This window comes from Vulpes lagopus, chromosome 10, assembly GCF_018345385.1.
Source record: "Vulpes lagopus strain Blue_001 chromosome 10, ASM1834538v1, whole genome shotgun sequence".
Lineage (NCBI taxonomy): Eukaryota > Metazoa > Chordata > Mammalia > Carnivora > Canidae > Vulpes > Vulpes lagopus.
In genome coordinates, this window is record NC_054833.1 from 82,186,105 (window position 1) to 82,213,145 (window position 27,041).

Below are 27,041 nucleotides of genomic sequence, written 5' to 3' on the forward strand. Positions count from 1 at the left end.
CTCAAAACCAGAGATTTCAAGTGCAAAATGTACAGAGTAGTCACATGTACATTAGGCCATAGGCAGCAGGCAAGATTCAACTGGTTAAATACATACCAATTATAAATCGTCATTTGGCTGAAACAGCCAAATAATACTCCCCAAATCCATAGCAATACCCTTTACCAGTGCAGACTATCAGAATCAAGCAGACCACTTTCTAGAAAAATGAAGAGGATTTTTAAAGAGACTTCTCAGGAGACATAGAAGTTTATAGGGAGGATGAAACAGCACTTCCCACCTCACCTGAAGAACCAGGAGGCAGTGGGAACTTACTGTTACTGAACTTAGTGTTGGAAAGTTCTTTGTGGAGATTAGGAAATTAGGTTCAACAACAACAACAACTAAAAAGAACCATCTCCAAGCAATAATTTTATTTCTGCTTCAACAATGAATACACCTAAGTTATCCTTCCAAATCCCACCTCCTGATTAAATGCCCTTAATATCGAAACTTCTCATTATCTTTACCTGTGATTTAGTCCCACTTGGCAATTATAAGATTAGCTTTAAAACCATGACTTTGAAGCTCAAGCCTTACAGCACTGGCTGCTTAGGCACCTCGCAATTAGTTTCCTTTGTATACAGAATAGCACCTTTTGGCTACATACACCCCCAATTTTCATGTCAATGAAGCAATGGAGGCTTTTCACCCATCCAGAAGCTATGTTTTGATGCGTTTGCCTTCTATGGCATCAAATATGTCCCCTAAAGCCTTCTCTACACACTGGAGAAACTCCCGGGCATTGCGGCCTGGATAGGAGGAGACGTTGCAGCCTATCCACTTGTCATGAACAGCATACCCAATGCCAAAGCCATCAGGGACCACAGGGGCAAAGCCGCCAATGTTCACTGTTGAACTGCTCAGTGTACTTGTGGACAGGATGTTGTGGTTTATCTGTCTGTATGCAGGGTCCAGGTAGAGCTCAGGCAGAGCAATCCCCTTGGCTGCTGCCAGGTACCGCAGAGCAAATAAGTGTCGGTCAAAGCCCTGGCCTGTTAGAGACAAAAGAGAAAACCAGTCTCAGAATCCCGGAACTAACTGAAAGGGGCCTTAGTAAAAACCCCCACCTGTGGTAGGAGGCCCCTTCACAGCATCTTTGAGAGTGGAAGAAGCGTCTGCCTGCTTATGCATGCACACCTCCAACTCACTAACCTCTACAGCTGAGCCTAAAATGAAAGCACGACTTTTTAAAAATTTTGACAATGGAGGAGAGAGGGGGCAAGATGGCGGAAGAGTAGGAGTCCTTGATTCATCTGGTTCCCCAAACTTACCTAGAAAACTTTCAAAACATCCTGGACACCTATGAATTCAACCTGAGATGTAAAGAGAGAACAGCTGGAATGCTACAGAGAGAAAAGTGATGGCTTCTGACAAGGTAGGACGGCAGAAAAGAGGAAAGGGGGTGGGGCGGGGAGCCTCGGAAAGCCAGGGCAGGAAGGCAGAGCAGAGGAAGGCTGCAGAAGGAAAGCGGTACAACAGACAATCAGGAACATCAGAAATCTGCACCTGAAAGAGCCTTCCCTGACTGAAAAGTGCTCAGTGGGGAAATAGGACAGAATCACAGGAGGGGCAGTGAAGTCTCAATATTCCTGGAGACACAATAAGGATAGGGGTGCCCAGGAGAAAGCTCACCACAAACCATAGTCAGATCCGATAAAGGGCTGGAACGCTGCAACCCTCCTGGAGCATCTAGGAGAAGCTGGCCAGGGATGTGGGCCAGCTCCTGAGCTTCTTTACCCTAAAGCCCGGCAACAGATGGAGGCAGGCTGTCCTCCATTCCCTTTGGGAGAGGCAGACCCTGGGAGCGCAGGTCCTCAATCCAAGGGTGCTCCAGAGGACAATGCTGGCTATCTTCTCTTCCCTCTGGGACAGGCAGAACTGGGGAGGACCCAGGATGGCGAGAACTCTCCTGCTGCTGGGCGCCCTTCAATCTGTGCTCAGTGCCCCCACGCCTGCCCCTGGGAGCATGTAGGCCAGTGTGCACTGGGAGACTACAGTTTGGTACACGTGTGGAGCTCTGGGCTCTGGGGCTGGAGATCTGGCCACTGCCATTTTTATTTTCTTCTTTTCGCCTTTCACCTGGGTGAGGTGGCAGCCTCTAGGGAACAAAGGCCTCACAGGATAAACAGCTCACACTGAGCCAGGCTACCAGGCAAGGGGCGGGGCATCTCCCGCCAGGCATGGACACCTAAGAATCAGCCCAGCAGGCCACCCCCATCCCCCCAGAAGACCAGCTGGAAGAACAGGGGAAGAGCAAGTGTACTGAGCAAGTAGCACTGGAAAGCTCCAGGACTCAGGGAAAACAGTATATAGAACCTGAAGTTTTTTTTCTGATTCATGTATCTTTCAGGTTAAATATTTCCAATATTTTTTCTCTTTTCCTGCCTTAACTATAATATTTTGCCAACTCTTTGTTTTTAAGTTTTTTCCTTTTTGACTTTCATATTTCCATAATTATATGTCTTGGATATAGTCTTCATTTTTGGATTCCTTTCAATGAATTCAATTTAATTTTGGTAGATATATGAATTATGGGTTTTTGTTTTTTGTTTCTTGTTTTTTCTAAAAGATTTTATTTATTCAGGAGAGACACACACAGAGAGAGGCAGAGACACAGGCAGAGGGAGAAGCAGGCTCCTCACAGGGGACTCAATCCCCGGACTGGGATCACTCCCTGAGCCAAAGGCAGATGCTCAACTGCTAAGCCACTCAGGCATCCCTTGTTTTGTTTTACAGTGGTGGAAATTAGTGCTTTCTAACACAGAGACCAAAATACACCCAGAACCAAGTGGAACACCATGCTGATTCATTCTGTGAGACTATATTCTCTCTTCCTTCCCATTCTGCCCCCCTCTTTTATCTTGTTTCTGTTTTTGTGGTTGATGTTGGGTCTCTATATAAGTTTTGCTGGTTATGTAAATTTGGAATTTAGCATATTTTAGCATACAGAATAAAATACACCCAGAACCAAGAGGATCACCCTCTAGGTCCACTCTGTGAGACTATATTCTCTCTCCACCACCACTTCCTCCCCACCCCAACCCCCTTTTAAAATTCTTACTATTTTTTTTAATTTGTTTTTCACTTTCATGGTCCTTTTGTTTTATTTTGTTCTGTTTTTATTTTTCTTTTATTTTCCAGTCACTGACCTCTTTGGAATTGTCTAGGGTGTATTTTACTTAGGTCGTGGCTGATATTTTTGACTCTGCTCACTCATACAGCCATTCTACACTGGGCAAAATGACTAGAAAGAAGAATTCACCACAGAAGAAGGAACCAGAAGTAATACTCTGTCACAGACCTACTTGATATGGATTTAAGTAGTATGTCAGAGATATAATTCAGAAATACAATTATAAAATTACTGATGGCTCTGGGAAAAAAAGCATAAAGGACTCTAGAGATTCTCTTACTGCAGAACTGAGATCTAATTGGGTTGAAATAAAAAATACTTTAACTGAGATGCACCCTAAACTGGATGCTCTAACTGCTAGGGTTAATGAGGTAGAAGAGAGAGTGAGTGACATAGAAGACAAGTTGATGGAAAGGAAGGAAGCTGAGGAAAAAAGAGAAAAACAGTTAAAAGCCCACGAGGAATGCTTACAGAAATAAACAATAGCTTGAGAAGGAATAATATCTGTCTCATTGGGATCCCAGAAGAGAGAGAGAGAGAACCGGATTATATTTGAACAAATCATAGCTAAGAACTTCCCTAATCTGGGGAAGGAGCGAGGCACTCAGATCCAAGAGACAGAGAGGGACCCCCCCCTTCCAATCAACAAAAACTCATCAACACCCTAACATATAATAGTGAAGCTTGCAAATTTCAAAGATAAAGAAATATTCTAAAGGCAGCTCAAGACAAGAGATTGTTAACTTATATGGGGAGAAATATCAGATTAACAGCAGACCTATCTACAGAGACCTGGCAGGCCAGAAAGAGCTGGCATGATATATTCAGGGTATTAAATGAGAAAAACATGCAGCCAAGAATATTTATTCAGCAAGGCTGTCATTCAGAATAGAAGGAGAGATGAAGAGCTTCTAGGATAGACAGAAACTGACAGAATATGTGACCACTAAATCCGCTCTGCAAGAAATATTAAGGGGGACCCTGTAAGAAAAAGAGGGAGCCCAAAGAAACAATCTGCAGAAATGGACTGTATAGGTAATACTATGACACTAAAGTCATATCTTTCAACAGTTACTCTGAAAGTGAATGGGCTAAATGATCCCATCAAAAGATGCAGGGTATCGGACTGGATAAAAAAGCAAGACCCATCTATATGCTGTCTACAAGAGACTCATTTTAGACCTAAGGACACCTCCAAACTGAAAATGAAGGAATGGAAAACCATTTACCATTCAAATGGCCCTCAAAAGAAAGCTGGAGTAGCAATCTTCATAGCAGATAAATTAGATTTTAAACCAAATACTGGGGATGCCTGGATGGCTCAGAGATTAAGCTCTGCTTTTGGTTCAGGGCATGATCCTGGAGTTCAGGGATTGAGTCCCACATCAGGCTCCCCTCAGGGAGCCTGCTTCTCCCTCTGCCTATGTCTCTGCCTTTCTCTCTCTCTTTCTCTCTCTCTCTCTCTCTGTCTCTCATGAACAAATAAAATCTTTTAAAAAATAAAAACACTGTACTAAGAGATGAAGAGGGACACTATAACATACTTAGAGGGTCTATCCCACAAGAAGACCTAACAATTATGAATATTTATGCTCCAATGTGGGAGCAGCCAAGTATATCAATCAACTAATAACCAAAGTCAAGAGATACATAGATAATAATACATTAGTAGTAGGAGACTTCAACACAGCACTCTCAGCAAAAGACAGATATAAGCAGAACATCACCAAAGAAAGAAGGGCCTTGAATGATACACTGGACCAAATAGATTTCACACACACACACACACACACACACACACACACACACACACAGAACATTCCATCCTAATGCAACTGAATACACATTCTTCTCAAGTGCATGTGGAACTTTCTCCAGAATAGACCACATACTGGGTCACAAATCAGGTCTCAGCCAATACCAAAAGACTGGGATTATTCTCTGCATATTTTCAGACCACAGCGCTTTGAACTCAATCACAAGAAGAAATTTGGAAGAAACTTAAACACTTGGAGGTTAAAGAGCACCCTACTAAAAGATGAATGGGTCAACCAGGAAATTAGAGAATTAACAAGATTCATGGAAACTAATGAAAATACAGCCATTCAAAATCTTTGGGATGGGCAGCCCGGGTGGCTCAGTGGTTTAGCACCGCCTTCAGCTCAGGGCATGATCCTGGAGACCCGGGATCGAGTCCCACATCGGGCCCCCTGCATGGAGTCTGCTTCTCCCTCTGCCTGTGTCTCTGCCTCTCTCTCTGTGTGTGTGTTTTCATGAGTAAATAAATAAAATCTTTAAAAAAAAAAAATCTTTGGGATACTGCAAAAGTGGTCCTAAGAGGGAAATACATAGCAACACAAGCCTCCCTCAAAAAATTGGAAAAACTTCAAATATACAAGCTAACCTTGCTACCTAGAGGAACTGGAGAAAGAACAGAAAATAAAGCCTAAACCAACCAGATGAAGAAAGATAATAAAGTTTAGAGCAGAACTCAATGAAATAGAGACCAAAAGAACAGTAGAACAGATCAACAAAACTAGGAGCTGGTTCTTTAAAAGAATTAATTAGCTAAATCCCTAGCCAGTCTTATTAAAAAGAAAGACTCAAATTAATAAAATCACAAATAAAAGAGGAGAGATCACAACCAATACCAAGGAAATACAAACAATTTTAAAAACATAAGCAACTATATGCCAACAAATTAGGTAATCTGGAAGAAATGGATGCATTTCTGAAAACCTATAAATTACCAAAAACTGGAACAGGAAGAAATAGAAAACCTGAACTGGCCAATAACTGGCGAGGAAATTGAAGCAGTTAGCAAAAAGCTCCCAAGACATGGAAGTCCACATTCTTCCATGTGGTATCTTTCAAACATGAAAGTCCAGGGCCAGATGGCTTCCCAGGGGAATTCTATTAAACATTTTAAGAAGAAATAATACCGACTCTACTAAAGTTGTTTCAAAGGATAGAAATAGAGGGAATACTTCCAAACTGGTTCTATGAGGCCAGCATTACCTCAATCCCAAAACTAAAGACCCCACCAAAAAGGAAAATTACAGATCAATACCCCTGATGAACATGGATATAAAAATTCTCACCAAGATACTAGCCAATAGGATCCAACAGTACATTAAGAGGATTATTTACCATGACCAAGTAGGATTTAACCCCAGGATGCAAGGGTGGTTAAACATTTATAAAACAATCAACATGACAGATCACATCAATAAAAGAAAAGACAAAAACCATATGATCCTCTAAACAGATGCAGAGAAAGCATTGGACAAAATATAGCATCCATTCTTGATTAAAACTCTTCAAAGTGTAGGGATAGAGGGAACATTCCTCAATATCATGAAAGCCATTTATGAAAAGCCCACAGCAAATATCATTCTCAATGGGGAAAAACTGAGAGTTTTTCCTCTAAGATCAGGAACACGACAGGGATGTTTCCTCTCACCACTGTTATTCAACATAGCACTGGAAGTCCTAGCCTCAGCAATCAGACAACAAAAAGAAATAAAAGGCATTCATACTGGCAAAGAAATCAAATGCTCCCTCTTTGCAGATGACATGATATTGTATATAGAAAACCCAAAAGACTCCACCCCAAGATTGTTAGAACTCATACAGCAATTCAGCAATGTGACAGTATACAAAATCAATGCACAGATATCAGTGGCATTTTTGTAGACTAACAATGAGACTGAAGAAAGAGAAATAAGAAATCAATCCCATTTAGAACCACACCCAAAACCATACGATATCTAGGAATAAACCTAGAACTACACTCTAGTATAGTTTGGAACTACACTCCAAAAAATTATAGAACGCTTATGAAAGAAATGGAAGAAGACATAAAAAGATGGAAAAACATTCTACGCTCATGGATGGGAAGAATAAATATTGTGAAAATGCCTATGCTACCCAGGGCAATCTATATTCAGTGCAATCCCTATCAAAATACCATGGACTTTCTCCACAGAATTGGAACAAATAATCTTAAGATTTGTATGAAATCAGAAAAGACCCCAAATAGCCAGAGGAATGTTGAAAAAGAAAACCAAAGTTGGGGGCATCACAATGCCTGACTTTAAGCTGTATCACAAAGCTGTGATCATTAAGACAGCCACTCTGGAAAACAGTATGGAGGTTCCTTAAGAGATTAAAAACAGAACTACCCTATGACCCAGCAATTGCACTAAGGGATATTTACCCCAAAGATACTGATGTAGTGAAACACCGGGACACCTGCACCCCAATGTTCATAGCAGCAATGTCCACAATAGCCAAACTGTGGAAGGAGCCACGATGTCCTTCGACAGATGAATGGATGAAGATGTGGTGTGTATATATATATATATATACATACACACACACACACAATAGAATATTACTCAGCCATCAGAAAGGACAAATACCATTTACACTGACATGGATAGAACTGGAAGGTATTATGCTGAGTGAAATAAGTCAATCAGAGAAGGATAATCATCATATGGTTTCACTTATATGTGGAATATAAGAAATAATGAAAGGGACTATAAGGGAAAGGAGAAAAACTGAGTGGGGAAAAATTAGAGAGAAAAACAAACCATGAGAGACTCTTAAAACTGGGAAACAAAGGGTTGTGGAAGGGGAGGCAGGTGGCGGGATAGGGTGACTGGGTGACAGGCACTAAGGAGGGCATGTGATGGGATGAGCACTGAGTGTTATACTATATGTTGGCAAATTGAATTTAAACAAAAGGAAAAAATAAAAATAAAAAAATAAAAAATTCTGACAATGAATCAGTTTAGTCAAACAGTCCAGAAAAATACATGAAGAGAGCTATGGATTCAAAACCAAAAATAAAACCCAAAGTCTAAGTCCAGTGTAAAAGACAAGATTGAGGCCCTGGAACAAAATGGAAAGGGTCTTGACCAGGGTTCTGATCTCAGCTCTTCTTCTCATGTGTTGTGTAATGCTGAGTCAGTGGCCGTAGTTTCTTACCCCTACAATGGTGAGTGAGACCAGAATGGTCTTGGAGATCTCTTTTACTTTTGGCTGCATGAAAGGACAGAACTGTGTGATCCTCCAGGTCCTTTCCAGGTCTAGAATTTTACCACAGAGAGGCAAAGGAAGGGTGATGTTTAGATTTGCGAAGAGTTTTTGAGATGGCTTATTTATAGGAACCCAACACACTGCAAGTGAGGTAAAGTAAGAGGGGGCTGCAGGATTAGAAATCCTGAACTGTCAAAAGTCAGTCAGATGACCAATAAATAACAGAAAGAGAATCGTGTGTCACAGCTGAAAGTGGCCTTAAATGAGGATGAAGTTAGACCCATTTCTCCATCCCTGCTAAGGAGGAATGAACATCCTGATCCCTAGTGGCTGATCTGGCTGTTCAGACTGCTAGGGTAGAAAATTAATAACTATCCAGGAATTGGCAGATGGATTAAACAATGTGAAAATCACAGGGAGCAGGATGTTTCTGAGGCTTAGCCCAGCGCTGAGGGCAACAAGGCCCAAGGACCCCACCCCCCCATCTCACCCATTGCTGCTTCCTTGGTCAGCTGGCCATGATACGTGGAGCACTCGGCCATCATCTGGCAAAGCTCTCCAGCACTGTGTCTGGAGGGCTCCCTGACAAAAGCCTCGGAACACTTCTTTGTGAAGATGGAGGCTGGGCGGATGGTCTCAGTGCGGCCGTGCTTGAATGCTGCAGTGCTACACGACTCGTAGGTGGCCACTGTCCGCCCATACTGCCTCAGGAAGGCCATCTGGAAGGCCAGCTGAGCTACTGCGTCAGGGCTCAGCTTCTGGTTTTTCAAAAACTCTTTGCCCCCTCTCTGAAATTGGATGAAGTCGATGGTGAGGGTTTTCACGATGGCATCAAACTTGTCCTTAGCAGCACTAATGCTGGCCTTCATGGCATCATCCAGCTTGAAGTTAAGTCTCCGCACGGCAGCAGAAGAGTCAGTGCGGGCCGGCTGGCTCTGTGGGGTGATAGCAGGGGCCTGAGTGCTATCTTTAAACACTTCATTAAAAAACCTGAGCACTGCCACACCATCACCCCAGGCATGCTCAAAGTGGACAGCCGCAGTGCCATCCTTGGCTAGAATGAGGTTAAAGGACTTATCAAACCAGCGGTTTGTGCCGTCACTGTGCAGCATGGTGTGAGACAGGTGGACAAGGTCCTTAATGGGGAAGTCATCTAGGCAGAGACAGAACACAGCAGTGTCCACTTTCCTCAGGGCCTCCTCATTGCCACCACTCACCAGCCTCTCCCTGAGCTCTGCCCAGACGTCTCGGTTCTCAGTGGTCAGATAGGCCAGGGGAAAGTCAGGGGTGGCGCTGCTGTCTGAGAGAATGTACTTCAGATGAGCCTGGATTTCAGAGGCGCTCACAATGTTTCCATCTTGATCTAGGACATCAAAAACATAGAAATGTCCTTTCCTTAGGACCAGAAGGTGCCTAGCGCTCTCATCAGTGACAAGTTCATCACGAACAGGCCTGGGTAAACGAGTTGAATTGAAAAGCCGAAAATACTGAGACATATCCAGGGGGTATGCATTAACCAAGTAGGCGCCATACCAGGACAGAGAGGAAGGCACAAAGCGTATGAGTCTCTTGAAGGTGTCGGTGTCACTTTTGGCAGGGTTCAAATGGAAAACCTCTGGTTCCAAGAGACCGGCCCGGAGCGTCTTCAGAAACCGGATGGCCGAAATGGTCATGTTGGTCGCCCTGGTAAGCTGGTCATTATACTCCGACTTTGGGTCAGGGTTGAATGCCATGAATGGATTAAAGTTCAAGACGACGGGTTCTCGAGCGGTTAGGTACATATCAAACCAGGGACCTAAAAGATAAAAGTGAACAAGAACATCACAAAAAGTTAATGTAGTCCCTAAAAATAAAATTTGAGAAGGAAAAATCATCAAGCATATGCAGGAAAAAATGATGTCAACCTCCAGAGGGTGAAAAGTCCCAATTATTTTTTCCATCTGCAGTAATTTGTGACATATAAATGGGATCACACAATATGTGGTCTTTTGTATCTGGCTCCTATTACTATGTTTTTAAGGTTCAGCCATGTTGTAGCACATAAAAGACCACATATTGTGTCACTCTTTTGTATTGCTGAATAATGTTCCATTACATGGATAGACCACATTTTGTTTATGTATTCTTCCATTGGTAGACCTTTGGTTGTTTCCACTTTTTGGTTATTATGAATAATGCTGGTGTATACAAGTTTGTGTGTGGATGGTATTCTCAATTCTCTTGGAGAAACAGCTAGAAGTGGAATTGCTAGGTCATATGGGAAGTCTAAGTTTAGGCTTTTGGGGAACTGCAAGGTTGTCTTCCAAAGTGGCTGCACCATTACCACTGGCAGTGTGTGAGGGTTCTAATTTTTTGGCAACATTTATTATTGTTACAGTCTGTCTTTTTGACTGGAGCCATTCTGGTAGGTATATCATTGTGGTTTGGATTTGCATTTCCCTAAGTATATTTCTTTTTCTTTCTCATTCTGTTTCCTTTCTTGATTCTTAAAGAAGTACAGTAACACCTCACTTGCATTCCTGCTCGAACAAAACAGTTGTTAATTCCCACCCAATTTCCTTACGTTTTTCTTGTTTCATCTCGTTTCAGAGACAACATTCACATTTGGCTGTCTCCCTAACACGGGGGAAAGCATTCATCATCATTCTGTGTACTCTGTACATTTGCCCACTCACTTTTTAAAGAAATGTTTGAAAAGCAATTAGAAATAACAGTGCAGGGGATCCCTGGGTGGCTCAGCAGTTTAGCGCCTGCCTTTGGCCCAGGGCGCGATCCTGGAGTCCCAGGATCGAGTCCCATGTCAGGCTCCCGGCATGGAGCCTGCTTCTCCCTCCTCCTGTGTCTCTGCCTCTCTCTCTCTCTCTCTGTCTATGATAAATAAATAAATCTTAAAAAAAAAAAAAAAAAAAAAAGAAAGAAAGAAATAACAGTGCATGTGGATCATCCAAACTAGCCTTCTAAATTCCTGGCTATTTTACCTGTAAAAATTCCAGAAGCAATGTTTTATCAGAAAATGTGTCTTCCAGGGAAGTTCTGTTGAGATTAGCAAGTGTGGATAAAGTCTACAACTAAAAACCATCGCCCACTGGAGGGAATAATTTTCACATGTAAAGCACTGGAGGAAGGATTAATCTATTATTCCTTTGTTGGTCCATTCACTCTATGTCATTCCTTGAGAACATGCTGCGCCATGCCCTGCCTAGTCTGGGGGTAGAGAGAGGAATGGGATGTGGACTCTGATCCAGATGAACTCTGGTGAAGGACACCAACAGAATTATAACAAGATGTGACACATTGAAACGGTAAGAGAAAAAGTATTATGGGTAAGATCCATTTGATAAAAGAAGACATGGATTTGTCTCTGATCCCTTCAATAAAAGAATTTTAAAGAGTACATAACCCAATAAGGCAAAGAGAATGAAACAGGAGACAAGAGAAATACTGAAAGTTGGAAAGCATTGAGACAACTGGTAATGACCAAAGCAGACTCAAGAATGCCAACTGTAAGCTGGTGATTGAGAAAGCCAAGGGATAACATGACGTGCACAGCAGAACCCCCAGAGCGCTCAGTAATTGGCAGCCTTGATGTATCTGATTGAAACAATGTTTTTAATTGGACCCCAACTCCTACCCCCCAGATTCCCTCCCTGCTCTAGTAGATTTAAGATTTCCTCTCAGGAGAAAGTAAAACTGGGGAGCTGAAGTCACAGCTAAGATCTCAAGCCTTCTTCCCTGATCCTACTCCTTCAACAGTACCAACTGGACACATCCCTTTTGGCAGTTTAATGGAAAAGCCTTTTCAGGGAGTCTAACCCAGAGATGTTAACATTAGGGGCCCCCCAAGGAAATGGTTTAGTCTGTGAAGTGAAGCTGTGAAGCTGTGATGGACCAGCTCCACCCTTAACCACAGAGCTTCCAACAGCTTTTTATTATCTCGCTTGAATCTAAGACAACAAAGATGGAATATGAAAGATCTGAAGAAAGAAAAGAGGGCAAAACAAACAGGAAAAAAGCACCTTGGAGACAGACTATGAAGGAAGATGAGAGGATAAAAAAAACTTCCCCAATAAATTATTAAGCACATAGAAAACTAAACAAACGCATAAGAAATTATCAATGTCAGGAAAAAAACGTTCATACAGGAATAGGAACAATAATTTCAATATGCTCCACAACTCAGCTGATAGTGTTCATATGGTCCTAACAGTATAAACAGTAAGTATTGAGCAAACTAAAATGACAAGCACAGTGGTAACCATGGAATGGAATGTGTGCCTGTACACTTGGGCATGTGGAAGGGATATAGACACTGCCCAAATCTGGTCTTCCAGCTGAAAAAGTGAAGATGTAGGAGGATGGGGATATGGGTCAAAAGAAGGACTGGCTGAATGTGAGGAGCAGGAAACTTAGAGGAGGGTCAGGAACTTGCTGTTTTTCCAAAGAAGCCCGGTACAACTATTTGATTCTTTAAACTATGTGCATGTATAACCTTATTAAAATATAAACTGAATTATAGATGCCTGGGTGGCTCAGTGGTTTGGCGCCTGCCCTTCGCCCAGGGCGTGATCCTAGAGACCTGGGATTGAGTCCCACATCGGGCTCCCTGCATGGAGCCTGCTTCTCCCTCTGCCTGTGTCTCTGACCCTCTCTCTGTATCTCTCATGAATAAATAAATAAAATCTTTAAAAATATATACATATATATAAACTGAATTAAAAGAAGTGCTGTGGGAACAGAGGTGGAAACAATCAACTGAATGGAGAGGGAGGAGGACTGAAAGTTTCCCTGGAAAAATCATGCCCACCTGTTTTTTATTTTTTCTTTTTGTTTTAAATTGAGATGTAACTGACAATAAAACATGATATTGCTTTTAGGTGTACAACCCAATGATTTGGTATCTGTATATATTGTATAATGATCAACACAATAGGTCTAGGTAACATGCATTACCCACTACTGTCACAAAATTGTCTTTTCTTGTGATGATAATTCTTAGGATCTATACTCTTAATGACTTTCAAATATACAATGGTATTATTAATTACAGTCATGATGCTATACATTATACCCCATGACTTCTTTCTTTTATAACTGGAAGTTTGTACCTTTTGACCCCCTTCAGTTTCCCCACCACCACCACCACCACCCCAACCCCCACCAACATTTATGGCAACCACATACTTGGGTCTTAAATAAAGAATTTGCTAGGTTAAAAAATGGTAGTGGGAACAACATGGATAAAGACATAGAAGAACGAAGGACTAAAGGGTTGAGAGAACAGTGAGCTGCCAAGTTTTGTTGAGGCATGAGAGTGTGGGTAATAAAAGAGATGAGGCTGGAAAGATCAGTTATGCCATATTGTGAAGGATCTAGGATGATACACACAGGGCATAGGACTTAATCCTGCATCCTTTTCACAGAATCAATGATTAGGCTCTTCAGCACAAACTCCATGTGAGATCTTAGTAAAGGAGGAACTCACTTGGCCTTTATGTTACCTCAGAAAGAGTGAATGAGACATTACTCTGGTAAGCTGGTCTTACCAAAAATATTTTAAGACCAAAACAGGAGGAAAGATGCCTTACTTTCCATTGTGGAGGGCTCAGGGAATATCACGCCCACAGTCCAGCCCACCTACCTGAAATGTAGCTCGTATGTTTATTCTGCTTGTCCTGAGCAACCAGCTGCTCATGCAGTTCTTTTCCAATCCCATTTTCAAAACTCTTGCAAAACTGTTCTGTTTTCCTGAAATGTTAAAAAAAAAAAACAGAATCAATCCATGGCAGGGAATATGTGATTTCTGGACTCATGGCCAAGAACTCTTACACTGAAATTTGGGTTCCTGGTAGTATATCCCTAGGCTAAGACCAGAAAATCCCTCTGATCAGAAGAATAGCAGTCAATCCAAAACAGATAAATTTAGGAAAGCTTCTTAAAATGACTGGTTGGGAAGATCAATCAACATCCCATAAAACAACCTGTAATCTAGGAGCTGAGCATCTCCAGCTCAGCATGGAGAAAAGGACATAAGTAGGCTTTAGAGTCAAGAAGAGCTGAGTTTTTAATTCTAGCTTTGTCACTGTCAAACTAAGTGACCTTGGACATGTCACTTGATCTCTCTGAGTCTCAGTTTCTTTATGTGTAAAACTGAGATAATATACCACTTTATGAGAATAAAAAATATTTTTAAAGCTAAGGATTCAGGATAGTTTAAAACATAATACTTAGTAATTGGTAGCTATTAAATCATTACCATTTCAAGAGAGGCTTCAAGTGACTAATATGAAATATTTAAAAGCAGAGGACTACATTATGAATGATTCATCTACATCCTCCACCATTGTCCAGGGAAGGACTCCGGGATTCTAATGACAATGCCAGTTATCTGCACAAAACCTTCCAATATGGAAAAGTGAACTGCACTGGGATACAAGAACTTAACACAACCCACTTTTGACAATATCCAGTATTATCGTCCAATTCCATGCTGAAGTAACTTCCTAGGACTGCCAGAACATCCACTAACTGCATGGCTTAAAACAATAGAAATTTATTCTCTCATAGTTCTTTGAAGTCCAAAATGTTGACAGAACCATCTTCTCAGGACTCTAGGGGAGACTCTGGTCTTTCTGGTGTTACCAGCTATCCTTGTCATTCCTTGGTTTATTTATTGATGCATTCCAATCTGCCTCTGTCATCAAGATCTGTGTCTGTATCTCTTCTCCTCTTCTTATAAGGACACCAGTCATACCAGATTAAGGACCCATTCTCCTCCAGTATGACCTTACCTTAACTAATTACACCTGCAACAATCCTATGTCCAAATAAAGTCACATACTAAGGTTCCAAGAAGGGAATGAATCTGGGGGGCATACTACCCAACTCAGTACACATGCTCACCAAGCAAAATTCTGGCCTGCCATATGCTCTCCTCAATGAACTTCCTATAGAGAGTACATGTACCAGCTGGCCTCCAGGCCCACCTGACAGGATATATTACAAATTTGGCATTCTGGCTTACAAGCCATTGCCTGTTGAGTCTAGTCAGAGAGACTCTCGCTTCAGGGCTGGCTCAGCCCTTCCTGGGTGAAAATCTATTTCCTGAACTTGAAAATGTAAGGACTAGGTCCCAGGTTCCCAGAGACTCAACTAAATCACAGACATTTCCATTAGTCCACTACTAATTGCCAGCCTCTTTTGAACCACCCAACTATGGTCATTCATGGTTCTCAGCATATACCTGAACTGGCCATCGTCTAAGAGAGGTTTCTGTGCACGCAGGTATCTCTTAATGGTGTCTTCAAGTTTGGGAATAGGCAGCCTGGGAAGAAAATACATTAAGTGTAAGGGTTACAATATGTGGAAGAAATCAGTTAGCTTCATAAACCCAAACTAATAAATAATTACTGGATAATTAATTTCCTTCCCCAAAAAACCAATAATGGAAAGCCACAGGCAAATCAGAATAGAAGGATTTACTAATGCAAGTGTCAATGGTAACTTTTTAAAAAATAAAATAAGAACCTTTTAATGTCTTAATGATGAATTTTATAAGCAAGCTAAATATTCAAATAATAGATTCAAAATGGTGAAATAGAAGCTATCCAAAGCATTCCTGTTTCCTGGTCACAATTCTGATACCTGTGCTAACCCTGTACTGGCAGTTTTTATTCTATCATTAGTTTGAACAACTGCTTTTTTCTCCCCTGAGATGGAGAAAAGAAAGTTCTATTTTTAAAATTTCTTGTGCATTTTATGACAGAGAATCATACAGAAATGAAACACAGGTCTGTCCAAGAGCCAGCCAAATATGGAATGAGCATGAAGTCATGCCAGGCTGCCAAGAGTCCTATGCAGAGAATCAGATCTTCCTGTTGCCTCCTTACTCATTCTCTACCAGTGCATTCCCAATGACAGCTATGGTGATGAAGCTACTGGTCCACCGTGAAAGGAAAACACACAGACAGCACAGTGAGGTGTATCTGCTTTTTCATGTCAGTAATTTTATTGAATGATATATCCTGTAGTACCAAAACTTACTCATAGTTTGCCAAGTTAGCACTGCCAACTTAAAATTAAGACTGATATATTCAAAATATCTAAATACAGCAGTCATTTAGGAAAACTGGAAAGTTATCTATCCATAAAACATAGTTTATGTTTAAAACCTTACTATAAGATACACTGTGATTCTTCAGTTTTTCTTTCAATGCATGTTTATCAAAAACATGATGTCAAAATTAACCTGAATAATTTAGAGCCATTATGGACTTAGGCTTCACTGAGTAATGATTCACACTTTAACAGTGTGGAGTATGGTCTTTTTATTCATGAACTTACACAGAAAATCCCAAATACTACCTCAGATACCTCATAATTATAGTTACCTACTTACTTTTCTCAAGACTTTGTTTTAATATGATAGGGACATTAACAAAAGTTCTTCACGTTAAACAAAATTCTAAATTCAAAGCAAAGGCAGTTTTATAAAAACAGTCCTTATTAAAAGCTCAAGTGTTATCTCTAGCCTGAACTTGTTCTAGTGGGGAAAAGCAAGTTTTTGGAATGATGATTTATTTGGAGGTTATTAATACAACAGAAACGGAATTTTCTCAATTTCCCTTCAGAACTAAATTAAGGAAGTATGGATAAAAAAAATCATAAACTTTTTATCATGGATACCAGTTTTCTGTAAATTGCCTGTTTTTTATATAAAATTTTTAAAGATTTTATTATTTAAAAGAGTGAATGAGAGGGAGAGTGAGAGAGAATCTAAAGCAGAAGCTGCCCTGAGCACAGAGTCTGAAGCAGGGCTTGATCCCACAACCACAAGATCATGACTTGAGCCGAAATCAAGTCAGATGCTTAACTGAGTGAGCCATCTAGGTGTTCCTCCATATAAAATTTGTTTTAAAAGACAATGATATGCCAAATCTACCAGGTTTTTATTTTTGCCTTATATAAAATGCTTTCAGTGTAAATGCCAAATAGCAATACAGTTCACATCACCGGATTATCTAATACTTTAGCAAATGATGGCCATGGTTAGGAAGTTACTGGTTCTCAGTGAAATGAAAAAACCAACAGTATAGTGAGCTTTCCACAAAGCTAAATGTGTTTCATTTAAAAGTCTGCCCTTGTGTGATGAGTACTGGGTGTTATACTGTATGTTGCCAAATTGAATTTAAGTAAAACTAAATAAAAGTCTGCCCTTAGTTCTGAGATTTTTTTGGTTGGGGGAAAGAAGTCACTAAAAGTCCTTTAAAAAAAAGATTTTACATATTTGATAGCTCGAGAGAGAGAGAGAAAGAGAGAGAGTGCACATGCAGGGTGAGCTGCAGGCAGAGGGAGAGGAAGAAGCAGACACCCTGCTGAGCAGGGAGCCTGATGTGGGGCTCCATCATCATGACCTGAGCTGAAGGCGGCCACCCAGAGGCCTCATAAAGATCCTTTCTTTTAGGAAATAATGTCAACAACAATATTTTTCCCCATAATTTTAATGATCTGTGAAATGTCAAAGTGTAAGAACTACTGCCACAGTGGAAAGAGAATGAGATGTAGAAGGAGACCTTGGCTTAAGTCCCAGCTCTGCTACTTCATTTCTAGTTACATGGTTACAGGTGGCAAATTTCTTGCCGTCCCTCAGATTCCATCCCCTGCCTACGGCTTAGAGGGAGGAACTGCCTCACAGAGAGGTCTAGAACGCTATCAAGTTCCAGCTCCATTTAGCCCATGTTTATCACCAACATGTCTAGTATACGAAGAGGTGAAGTTCGCAGTCTTTGGAATCCCACAGATCTGGGTTTGCCCCCTGGACTGTCACCTACTATTCATGTAATCTTTGGGAAATTTCTTATCTCTTTGCTCCCTCTTTCTCTGTTTGTTAAATAATAGCTCACTGGCTACTATGAGGATCAAATGAAATAATATCAAGTACTTAGCAACATATTATCTACTTCTTTCCATCTACTCAGTGACATCCAGTTTGGCTCCAGCTAGCTGTTATTCTTCATTGACTACTCCCACTAGATCTTCTAGGTATTTATTTTTAAATTTTTTAAAGATTTATTTATTTATTTATTCAAAGAGAGAGAGGGAAGCAGGCCCCATGCAGGAAGCCCAACGTGGGACTAGATCCCGGGTCTCCAGGATCAGACTGCGGGCTGCAGGCGGCGCTAAACTGCTGTGCCACCGGGGCTGCCCTATTTTTTAATTAAAAAAAAAAATTGTTTAAGTAATCTCTACACCCAACATGGGGCTCAAATTCACAACCCCAAGATCAAGGGTCACATGCTCTTTACACTCAGACAGCCTGGTGCCCCTCCACTAGATTTTAGAACCCTCATTCCAGGGGTACCTGGGTGGCTCAGTCAGTTAAGCATCTGCCTTTGGTTGAGGTCATGATCTCAGGGTCCTGAGATTGAGCCCCATATCTGGCTCTCTGCTCAGTGGGGAGTCTGCTTCTCCTTCTCCCTCTGTGATCTCTCTGGCTCCTACTCTCTCTCAAATAAATAAATAAAACCTAAAAAAAAAAAAAAGAACCCCCATTGCATTCTGAATAAACTACCTTATATTCTATAACTTTTTCAGGACTTCTCTTACCTCCTCACCTTTCTTAAAATCTATTTTGAAAATACCATTTGCTTTCAGATTTCTCTCCAAAGAAAGCCACTCCCCAACTTCTAGGAAGGACTGGGACCCTCCTTACCCCCACCAGCTGCCATCAACGTTAAACAAGTCACTTTCCTCTCAAAGCCAACTGTACCACCCCATCCTCATCTGTTTGCTACTCCAAGGGGTGGTGGGTTAGTAAACAAGCCCTTGGGTGGGCAGGGGGTGATGCACTGATCTGTAGTATTTACCACTTTCTGAAAATCTCCTACCAGGCTAACTTCAAGGTGCCAACCCGTCACTGAATGTGGAGCTGGGAAGAACTGGCTCTTATGATTACAGTGATACACACAGAGGGGAGCTTGCCACTAAGATCCTTCCTCGAAACCTCTTCTCTGACCTCCACTGGCATGTGGGCTGACAGAGAACAGACACTGATGACTTCTTCCCTTGCCCTCTATCCATCCCTGATTCTTCTCTTGCACCCTTAGTGGGTTATGTGTTATGTCCCTCTCACCATCAGATTGCAAATTGTGAGATCCTTAAGGACGTCAAAGATGGAGTTAGAAATTCTCCCTTCCTAGATGCCTGGATGGCCCAGTGGTTGAGCGTCTGTCTTTGGCTCAGGTTGTGATGCCGGGGTCTTGGGATCGAATCCCTCATTGGGCTCCCAGAAAGGAGCCTGCTTCTCCCTCCGTGTCTCTCATGAATGAATAAGTAAAATCTTTAAAAAAAAAAAAAAAAAGGAAAGAAAGAAAAGAAATTCTCTCTTCCTGCCTGGTTGGTTTTTTTCATCATCTTTTTCTGAGTCTCTTTCCAAAATCTCATCATGTCCTCTTGCCCTTAAAGTGCACGTTTTCTCAAGATTCGGTCCTCTGCCCTCTCCTCACAGACTATATACTCTGTCACTAAGCCCCTCTGCTCAGACACTTTCATCTCTGACACTTATGTAGGCTCCTCTAAGCAGGTCCTGAGGGATAAAATGGAAGGTATGCAAGGGAGCATGACCCTGCCAACTGCAGATACATTCTGCCTAGGGTCAGTGTGGTATGCTGGCAAAGCCTAAGCATCAAAGCCAGACAAAACTTTTAGTTACAAATAAGTCGCTTTGGTATGTCAATTGTTACCAGGGGTTGGAGGGGATGGGGAGTGACTGCTAATGTGTATGGGTGATTGGGGGCAGGGGTGGAGAAGGGACTGACATGAACTAGACAGTGGTGATAGTCACACAACTCTGGGATTATACAAAAAAATATCTGAATTTGTATACTTTTATTTATTTTTAAAGATTTTATTTGTTTATTCATGAGAGACACAGAGAAGGGAGAGATACAGGCAGGGGGAAAAGCTGGCTCCCTCTGGGGATCCCGATGCAGGACTCGATCCCAGGACCCCAGGTTCACAACCCGAGCTGAAGGCAGACGCTTAACCACTGAGCCACCCAGGTGCCCCAATTTGTACACTTTAAAAAAGTGAACAATATCTCAATAAAGCTGTTAAAATTTTTTAAAAACAAGTTCCTTTTCATCTCTGGTGATCAGTTTTGTCTTCAGTGAGATGAAGGAACTGAAAGAGGTGGTCTCTAAGGCCTCTCCACAATTCTGTGACTGCTAACTCAGGAGTCTCGTTGATTCCTCCCCCTGCAAGCCAGCACACTGCACAGTGGTTAATCTGGCTTCATCATTCACGACCATATGACTTTGGGCACACTACCCAGCCTATACCTAATTTCCCTCACCTATAAAATGGGGATACTATTAACATGTACCTCCAAGGGTTCTGTGCAGATTAAATGAGGCAATCTTTGTCAATGACTTAGAACAGTGCCTAAGACGTAGTAAGCACTTGATAAATATGAAGTTTTATTATCTACTCAGTCCTCAAATCTTATAGATCCAAACTCTGCCACTAGACTGTTCACGTCCCCAAGGAACTAGCACAGCGCCGGTCCCTCACAGCCTAGCGGAGCATTTCACCAGTTCTGTTGTTCTGTCTGCCTTCCATGTATTCCTGCTGTTCTGGTAACAGCGCCCCTTCCTACTCAAGTCCCTTTGGTTCAGGTGGAGTGACTGACCAGTGGCCTTGGAGCTTACTGGTTCAGACCTAGTGAAACCCAGGAAGAACCTATAAAACTAAATTACAGGATTTTTTTTTTTTTAACTGTTAGAAAGGGGAAATCCCTACTAGCTGAGGTCACTGAGAGATTAGAGTATAAACGATGTTGTGATGGTGCCATTTTGTCACCATAAGGAGAGAGCCTGCCTAAGGATGGAATTACACAAATGCAAAGGGATGAATGGAAAGGCAAAAGAGTCTCGATGACATCATTTGATCCCCCCCTTTTTTAAAGATTTTATTTATTTATTCATGAAAAACAGAGACAGAGAGAGAAGCAGAGACACAGGCAGAGGGAGAAGCAGGCTCCATGCAGGGAGCCCTATATGGGATTCAATCCTGGGACCCCAGGATCACGCCCTGGGCCAGGGCAGGCGCTCAACCACTGAGCCACCCAGTTGTCCCTCATTTGAGCCCCTTTTTTTTTTTTTTTTTTTTTTTTTTATTTATGATAGTAACAGAGAGAGAGAGAGAGAGAGGCAGAGACATAGGCAGAGGGAGAAGCAGGCTCCATGCACCGGGAGCCCGATGTGGGATTCGATCCCGGGTCTCCAGGATCGCGCCCTGGGCCAAAGGCAAGCGCCAAACCACTGCGCCACCCAGGGATCCCTCATTTGAGCCCCTTAATCCAACCTGGAGTTTTCAGGTCTGAGTCCCTATATTCCTGGTTGCATAAGCCAATTTAACTGGGGTCTCTATAACTTGTTACCACAAAGGCCAGTTACTGCTTTTCAATAAGTGTTCACTTACAGTCAACATTTATTTTCTATATTAGAAATCAAGTTGTGAGGTCACCCCTAGTCTCTCTGCAGTTCCTTAAAGAACACCAAGGGCAGCCCCGGTGGCGCAGCGGTTTAGCACCGCCTGCAGCCCAGGGAGTGATCCTGGAGACCATGGATCGAGTCCCACGTCAGGCTCTCTGTATGATGCCTGCTTCTCCCTCTGCCTGCGTCTCTGCCTCTCTCTCTGTTTCTATGAATAAATAAATAAAATCTTAAAAAAAAAAACACACACACCAAAAGTGGTTCTGCATACACTGCACTTCCTTGTGCCCCTGTAATGTGACTCACCAGGGGCCTTGAAAGAGGTAGAGTTAGGGCCTTGTGGGGTGCCTGGCAGGTCCATCCTAACCACGTGGGTTCCTCCCCACCTGCTATCTAGAAAATCCCTATCTAAACATGATCTGCTATAATAAAGGTAGAAGAAAAGTCAGCACCAAGCAGATTTATCTCCCTACTCATTCCCTGTGTAAATGACTCTGTTTAAGTATCATGATACTTAAGTATCTTATTACTTAAGTATCATGCTACTTATTACCCAGAGCTGCCATGCAGCAGGTATATACTTCACTGTTCCTCCTGCCAAGATCACATCTAAACAGCCTTTCATATTTTTATACAATCTAGTTATCACTGGGATAAAGCTAATCTAAGGACATGCCTCTAGGGCCCTGTTATCCTTCAGACTCAGGAACTTCTGGCCTCACAAGACCAGTCTCCCATTTGAATTCTAGAGAACCTGCCCATTATGTCTGGATCACCAATTATCATCTAAAGTGATTAGGGATTAAAAGAAAAAAACAGATTGACATTTATTGAAAATCAATTATAGGCCTAAAATGGTGACCAATATATTTTTTTTAAAGACACATGGAGGGGGCGCCTGGGTGGCTCAGCTGATTGACTGTCTGCCTTCGGCTCAGGTCATAATCCCGGGGTCCTGGGATGGACCCTCTGTCAGGCTCTCTGCTCAGTGGGGAGCCTGCTTCTCCTTCTCCCTGCCACTCCTCCTGCTTGTGCGTGCACTCTTTCCCTGTTAAATAAGTAAATAAAATCTTAAAAAAAAAAAAAAAAGACAAAATGGGTCTTCCCTAATTGCTGTCCTAACACACACACACACACACCCAGCCCAACTAATAACTTAGAGCCCAAAACTTTGAGTTGGACCCTCCATAAACTTCTCAATATTTCTGAACATGCCATGTATTTTCAGGTTTCAGTTCCTGGGCACAAGCTGCTCTACCCTTTCCTCACTCCTCTCACTTGGTGATCTTCAAAGGCCTCAAATGCCACCTCCTCTATGAAGTTTTTCTTATTCAACCAGGCATTGTCACTCCGACCTCCACACAGACACAACACAATAATTGTCACCAACTATATCCTACACAGGCAACACATTTGCAGCTATAGTATTTGTGAATATCTACTGAGTACCTGTTACTCTGTGCCAGATTCCTACTAAATGCTTCATATCAGAGTATTTAATTCTAACAATCCTGAGGGAAAGATAATATTATCGTTCCAGTGTTTAGGTTAGATGACCGGCTCACAGCCATGCAGCTAGTATGAAGGGGTGCTGAATTAAAAATCAGACCTGAGTATTGCCTCATGATCTGGTGGAAAACTGACAGGACCAGAGCCATTTTAAAAGGGAGTTGGAGCAGCCATGGTAGAGAAACTGCCTTACTTGATTTTGTTTGAACTGGCCAAGCCTTTGGGACAAAATGTCATTGTCTTAAACAATTGTTTGAAAAGTCAACAGAAGAACAGACACCCTGATCACACGACTGATGGTTATGGATTTTCTGGAAAAAAAAAAAAAAAGTCAGCAGTTAATGTATAACCTGGAGTAGTTTGGCTTGTAAACATGCATAGAAACTGTTTTTTCCCCTCTTTTATTCAACTCAGCTGTCTCCTTCCTGTTCCTCATAAAAATCTGTTGCTTTCACCCTACAAGCAGGAATCCTATTTGGGTTTATTTACTTGAATCTGTGCTCCCCACAATGCAGTCCTTTCATCCCAAATAAACATTCATTTGTATCTCATTGCAGCTCTTTATTTTCAGGTTGACAATCTTAGCCACTACGAAATGCTGCTTCCCATTTATCACATTCTTATTTTAACTATCTGTCTACCTGTCAAATCTCCCCCACTGTATGGTATGCTCCCCACCATGGCTGATTGGTCTCCAAACCCATACCAATAAATGTTTCTCAAATTAATAATGTGAGTATATCAGGCTGATCCACTTTGTCCCCTCGACACTTAGTCTGATATTCTGGAGTTAACTGTTCAGTGTATATAAATATGGAACTTAAAAATAACACCTAATGGGACGCCTGGTGGCTCAGCGGTTGAGCATCTGTCTTCAGCTCAGGGCATGATCCCGAGGTCCTAGGATCAAGTCTCTCATTGGGCTCCCTGGATGGAGGCTGCTTCTCCCTCTGCTTATGTTTCTGCCTCTCTCTCTGCGTCTCTCATGAATAAATAAATAAAATCTTAAACAACAACAACGCAAAAACTTTGGTTAAAATGTTAAATTTTTTGTGATATATATTTGAGCACACTAAAAAGGAGCAAAGAAAAAATCATAACATCTAAATAAAAAACAAATGGCAGTGCAAAGGTACCTAGAGGAAAGTGGTCAGAAGGCAGCAATGATGAGGCACCTGGGTGGCTGTAGGTGAAGCGTCTGCCTTCGGCTCAGGTCATGATCTCAGGGTCCTGGGATCAAGCCGAGTTAAGCTGCCTGTTCAGCGGGGAGCCTGCTTCTCCCTCTACCTCTGCTGCCTCCACCCCTACTCCTGCTCTCTCTCTCTTAAATAAATAAATAAAATCTTAAAAAGAAAAAAAGGCAGCAGTGATATGACAGGGACAGGAAGAGGGAGGGAGACCCAGTTGGACTACCACAAAGGGACTTCCCCAGGAAAACTAATTAGGATATTTTTGGCATCTTACTTCACTCTGCCCTCACAATAACCCTCTGAAGCCTGTGTTCATTCCTACCTTGCAGGTAAGAACTGTGGCTCAAAGAATTTAACGGAATTGCCTGAAGTTACAAAGTGTCACATCTAGAATCTGAAATCAAATTCTACCAGACTTCAAAGGTAGGGTTTTTCACCCAGGGGAACATCAAAATGAGTGCCAAAGATAATACATTTTACCAGTCTAGGATCTGAGATAAAAGGAATCTCATCTCATCTAACCACCCACTTACAACGAAGGTACTGGAGGCCTGGTGGTCCTTGCTGGAAGTTATACATGGGTCATGACTCAGTGCTACTCTTTGTAACTCAATTCCTATAGATGTTTGCTCTGTAGGTTGGAGGAAATGATCTCAAGTGTTACTCCCAGCTTTCTAATTCGAAAAGGGAGAAAATCCCTTTGATCTTAGATCTGAGCAGAGCCCAGGCTTACAGAAAAGTCAAGTGCTACTGGGCCTGGCAAGTGAAGACAAGGCTCTGTCATTCTTCACCTTTCCCCCACATATCGGCTCAGCTCACACACAGGAAGTTAAGGAGGAGGTTCTGTCCCAGGCTTCGTCCATGGGCATAAAGGCCATGTTTTCTTTTTCCCTTTCTCCTGACAAATTTAAGCAGTGGGGCTGGGGCTAGATAGTTTCATTTCAGTTTGCTTTAGATGTCTGCACACTGCTATTTCACAAGAACCACCTCAGATGCTATTCTTGAGAGCGTGGGGGAGGGAAAAGATAACAGTGGGTGATAAGGTTGCTGGATATGGGGGTGACACCTGGGATACAATCTCTGTTTGAGGGGTGGGGAGACCTGGCCTCCAATCCCTGGGCTGGGAAGATCCCAGGTGGCAGTCTGGTGAGAAAGGAAGTGAGAAGGGTTTTTGAGACAAATTTGAGACTTAGCACCAAGAACTAACTAGTGAGTGAGCAGAGAAGTTAAAGTCTGGTTTTTGAGGATAAATGAATTTCAGGAAATTTCTAACATTGGAAAAGGAGCCCTAGCAGGTCAGATTAAGGCTGGGAGTTCAAAGACTGGAAAAACTGGAAGTTGAATTAAAGAAAATACTGGGTGAAAAAAAAAAGGCAAGAAAATAAATACTGGATGAGGGAAAGGGAGAGGTAGGTTTATTGGCATTGTTTTCATAGGGTAATTAGACTCTGGGTGAAGTGTTTTAGAAGGTGGAGGGGGTAAGCTAAGGTGAGGAGGAACACAAAAATTGGGGTGTGTTCTAGATTTAAGCTGAATAAGAGTTTGGGACGGGCACTGAGGGTGTTGTCTAGAATTCTTCGAGGGTGCTAAAGCTGCAGAGAGTAATGTGGGTTAGGGAGGACATCTTAGGGAAAGAAACCTAGCAGGTAATCGAGGAAGGTCTGGAAGGGGTGAAGTCAGACTTAAAGGCTGAGATTGGAGGAGAGTAGGTGAGCACGTGAGGAGTGTGCTGGGTGAAGATGGGCAGAGGATTGGAGGCATGCAGAGCCAGGGCTGAGCAACAGGCCTGAAGAAGGTGGAGCGCAGAAAAGTTGAGGAGGGTAACTATTATGTATCAGGAACTGGCCTGTCCCTATTCTGGGCAGGAATACAGGGCAGTCGTGAAAGTACTTCAGGGGACACCCTAGTTGGAGGGGTAAGGGTGGTACTGGAGATATGCAGGGTGGACATTTTTCAGGAAGAAATGTGAGGGACTCTTGGGTATCTGGATGGAAGCAGAGATTCTTACTGGAGAGAGAATCGGAGAAGGGCTCAAAATTGAGAATCTGAGCGAGCAATGGGGGGAGGGGGGTGTCCTGGTAAGGAATGCGAATGTTCCGAGGGTCCGGTGCCAGGAGATTCTCAAAGTGACAGGATTTCCAGATTTCGGGCTGCGACAGCGTCCCAGGTAGGAGTCTGGGGGTGGGCGCAGGTTAAGCAGAAGAGTCGTGAGTGACTGGAGCGAAGGCTGGGGCCGACCCCAGCGGGCGGCGGGGACCGGGAGGCCGGGCTCACCTGGGCAGGCTGTCCTGGAAGTGCATAGTGGGCACGATGCTGCGCTGCAGGTACTCGCGGGACCCCGAGCCTGCGCTAAGGCGCCGACACACGGGTCCTGGGCCCCCTGCAGGGCGCCGCGGCCCGGCGCGCAGCAGTAGCAGGCGGGCCACCATCGTTCCGGGAGGCTGCGGCGGCGAGAAGGCGGAGGATGGGGAGTCCGCGAGGACTGGGGTGAGGCCGCCACCCCCGGGGTAGCCGGGTCACTGAGTCAGCAGGGACTGCCGTCCGCCCGGCGTCCGCCCGCCGAGCCACTTCCGGGCCCCGGCCCCGCCCACCGAAGGCCCCGCCCACCGAAGGGCCCGCCCGCCCAAGCCC

The 27,041-nt window shown here is 42.8% G+C and overlaps 1 protein-coding gene across 2 annotated transcripts; it reads right to left on the bottom strand.

The window, feature by feature from the left end:
* Positions 1-398: 398 nt before the first annotated feature.
* CPT2 (carnitine palmitoyltransferase 2) lies at positions 399-26,995 on the bottom strand. 2 transcript variants are annotated; one of them, XM_041770234.1, is made up of 6 exons: positions 26,685-26,822; positions 23,414-23,531; positions 15,462-15,542; positions 13,860-13,966; positions 8,712-10,016; positions 399-1,034 (listed from the first exon to the last, which is right to left on the bottom strand). In XM_041770234.1, exons 2-6 carry the CDS (start codon positions 23,455-23,457, stop codon positions 703-705), a joined length of 1,869 nt encoding a protein of 622 aa, XP_041626168.1. In that variant the 5' UTR covers positions 23,458-23,531; positions 26,685-26,822; the 3' UTR covers positions 399-702. The 2 variants fall into 2 exon arrangements, with proteins under 2 accessions (XP_041626168.1, XP_041626167.1); XM_041770233.1 differs by lacking the exon at positions 23,414-23,531 and having other exon boundaries at positions 26,685-26,995.
* Between the last annotated feature and the right edge of the window lie 46 nt (positions 26,996-27,041).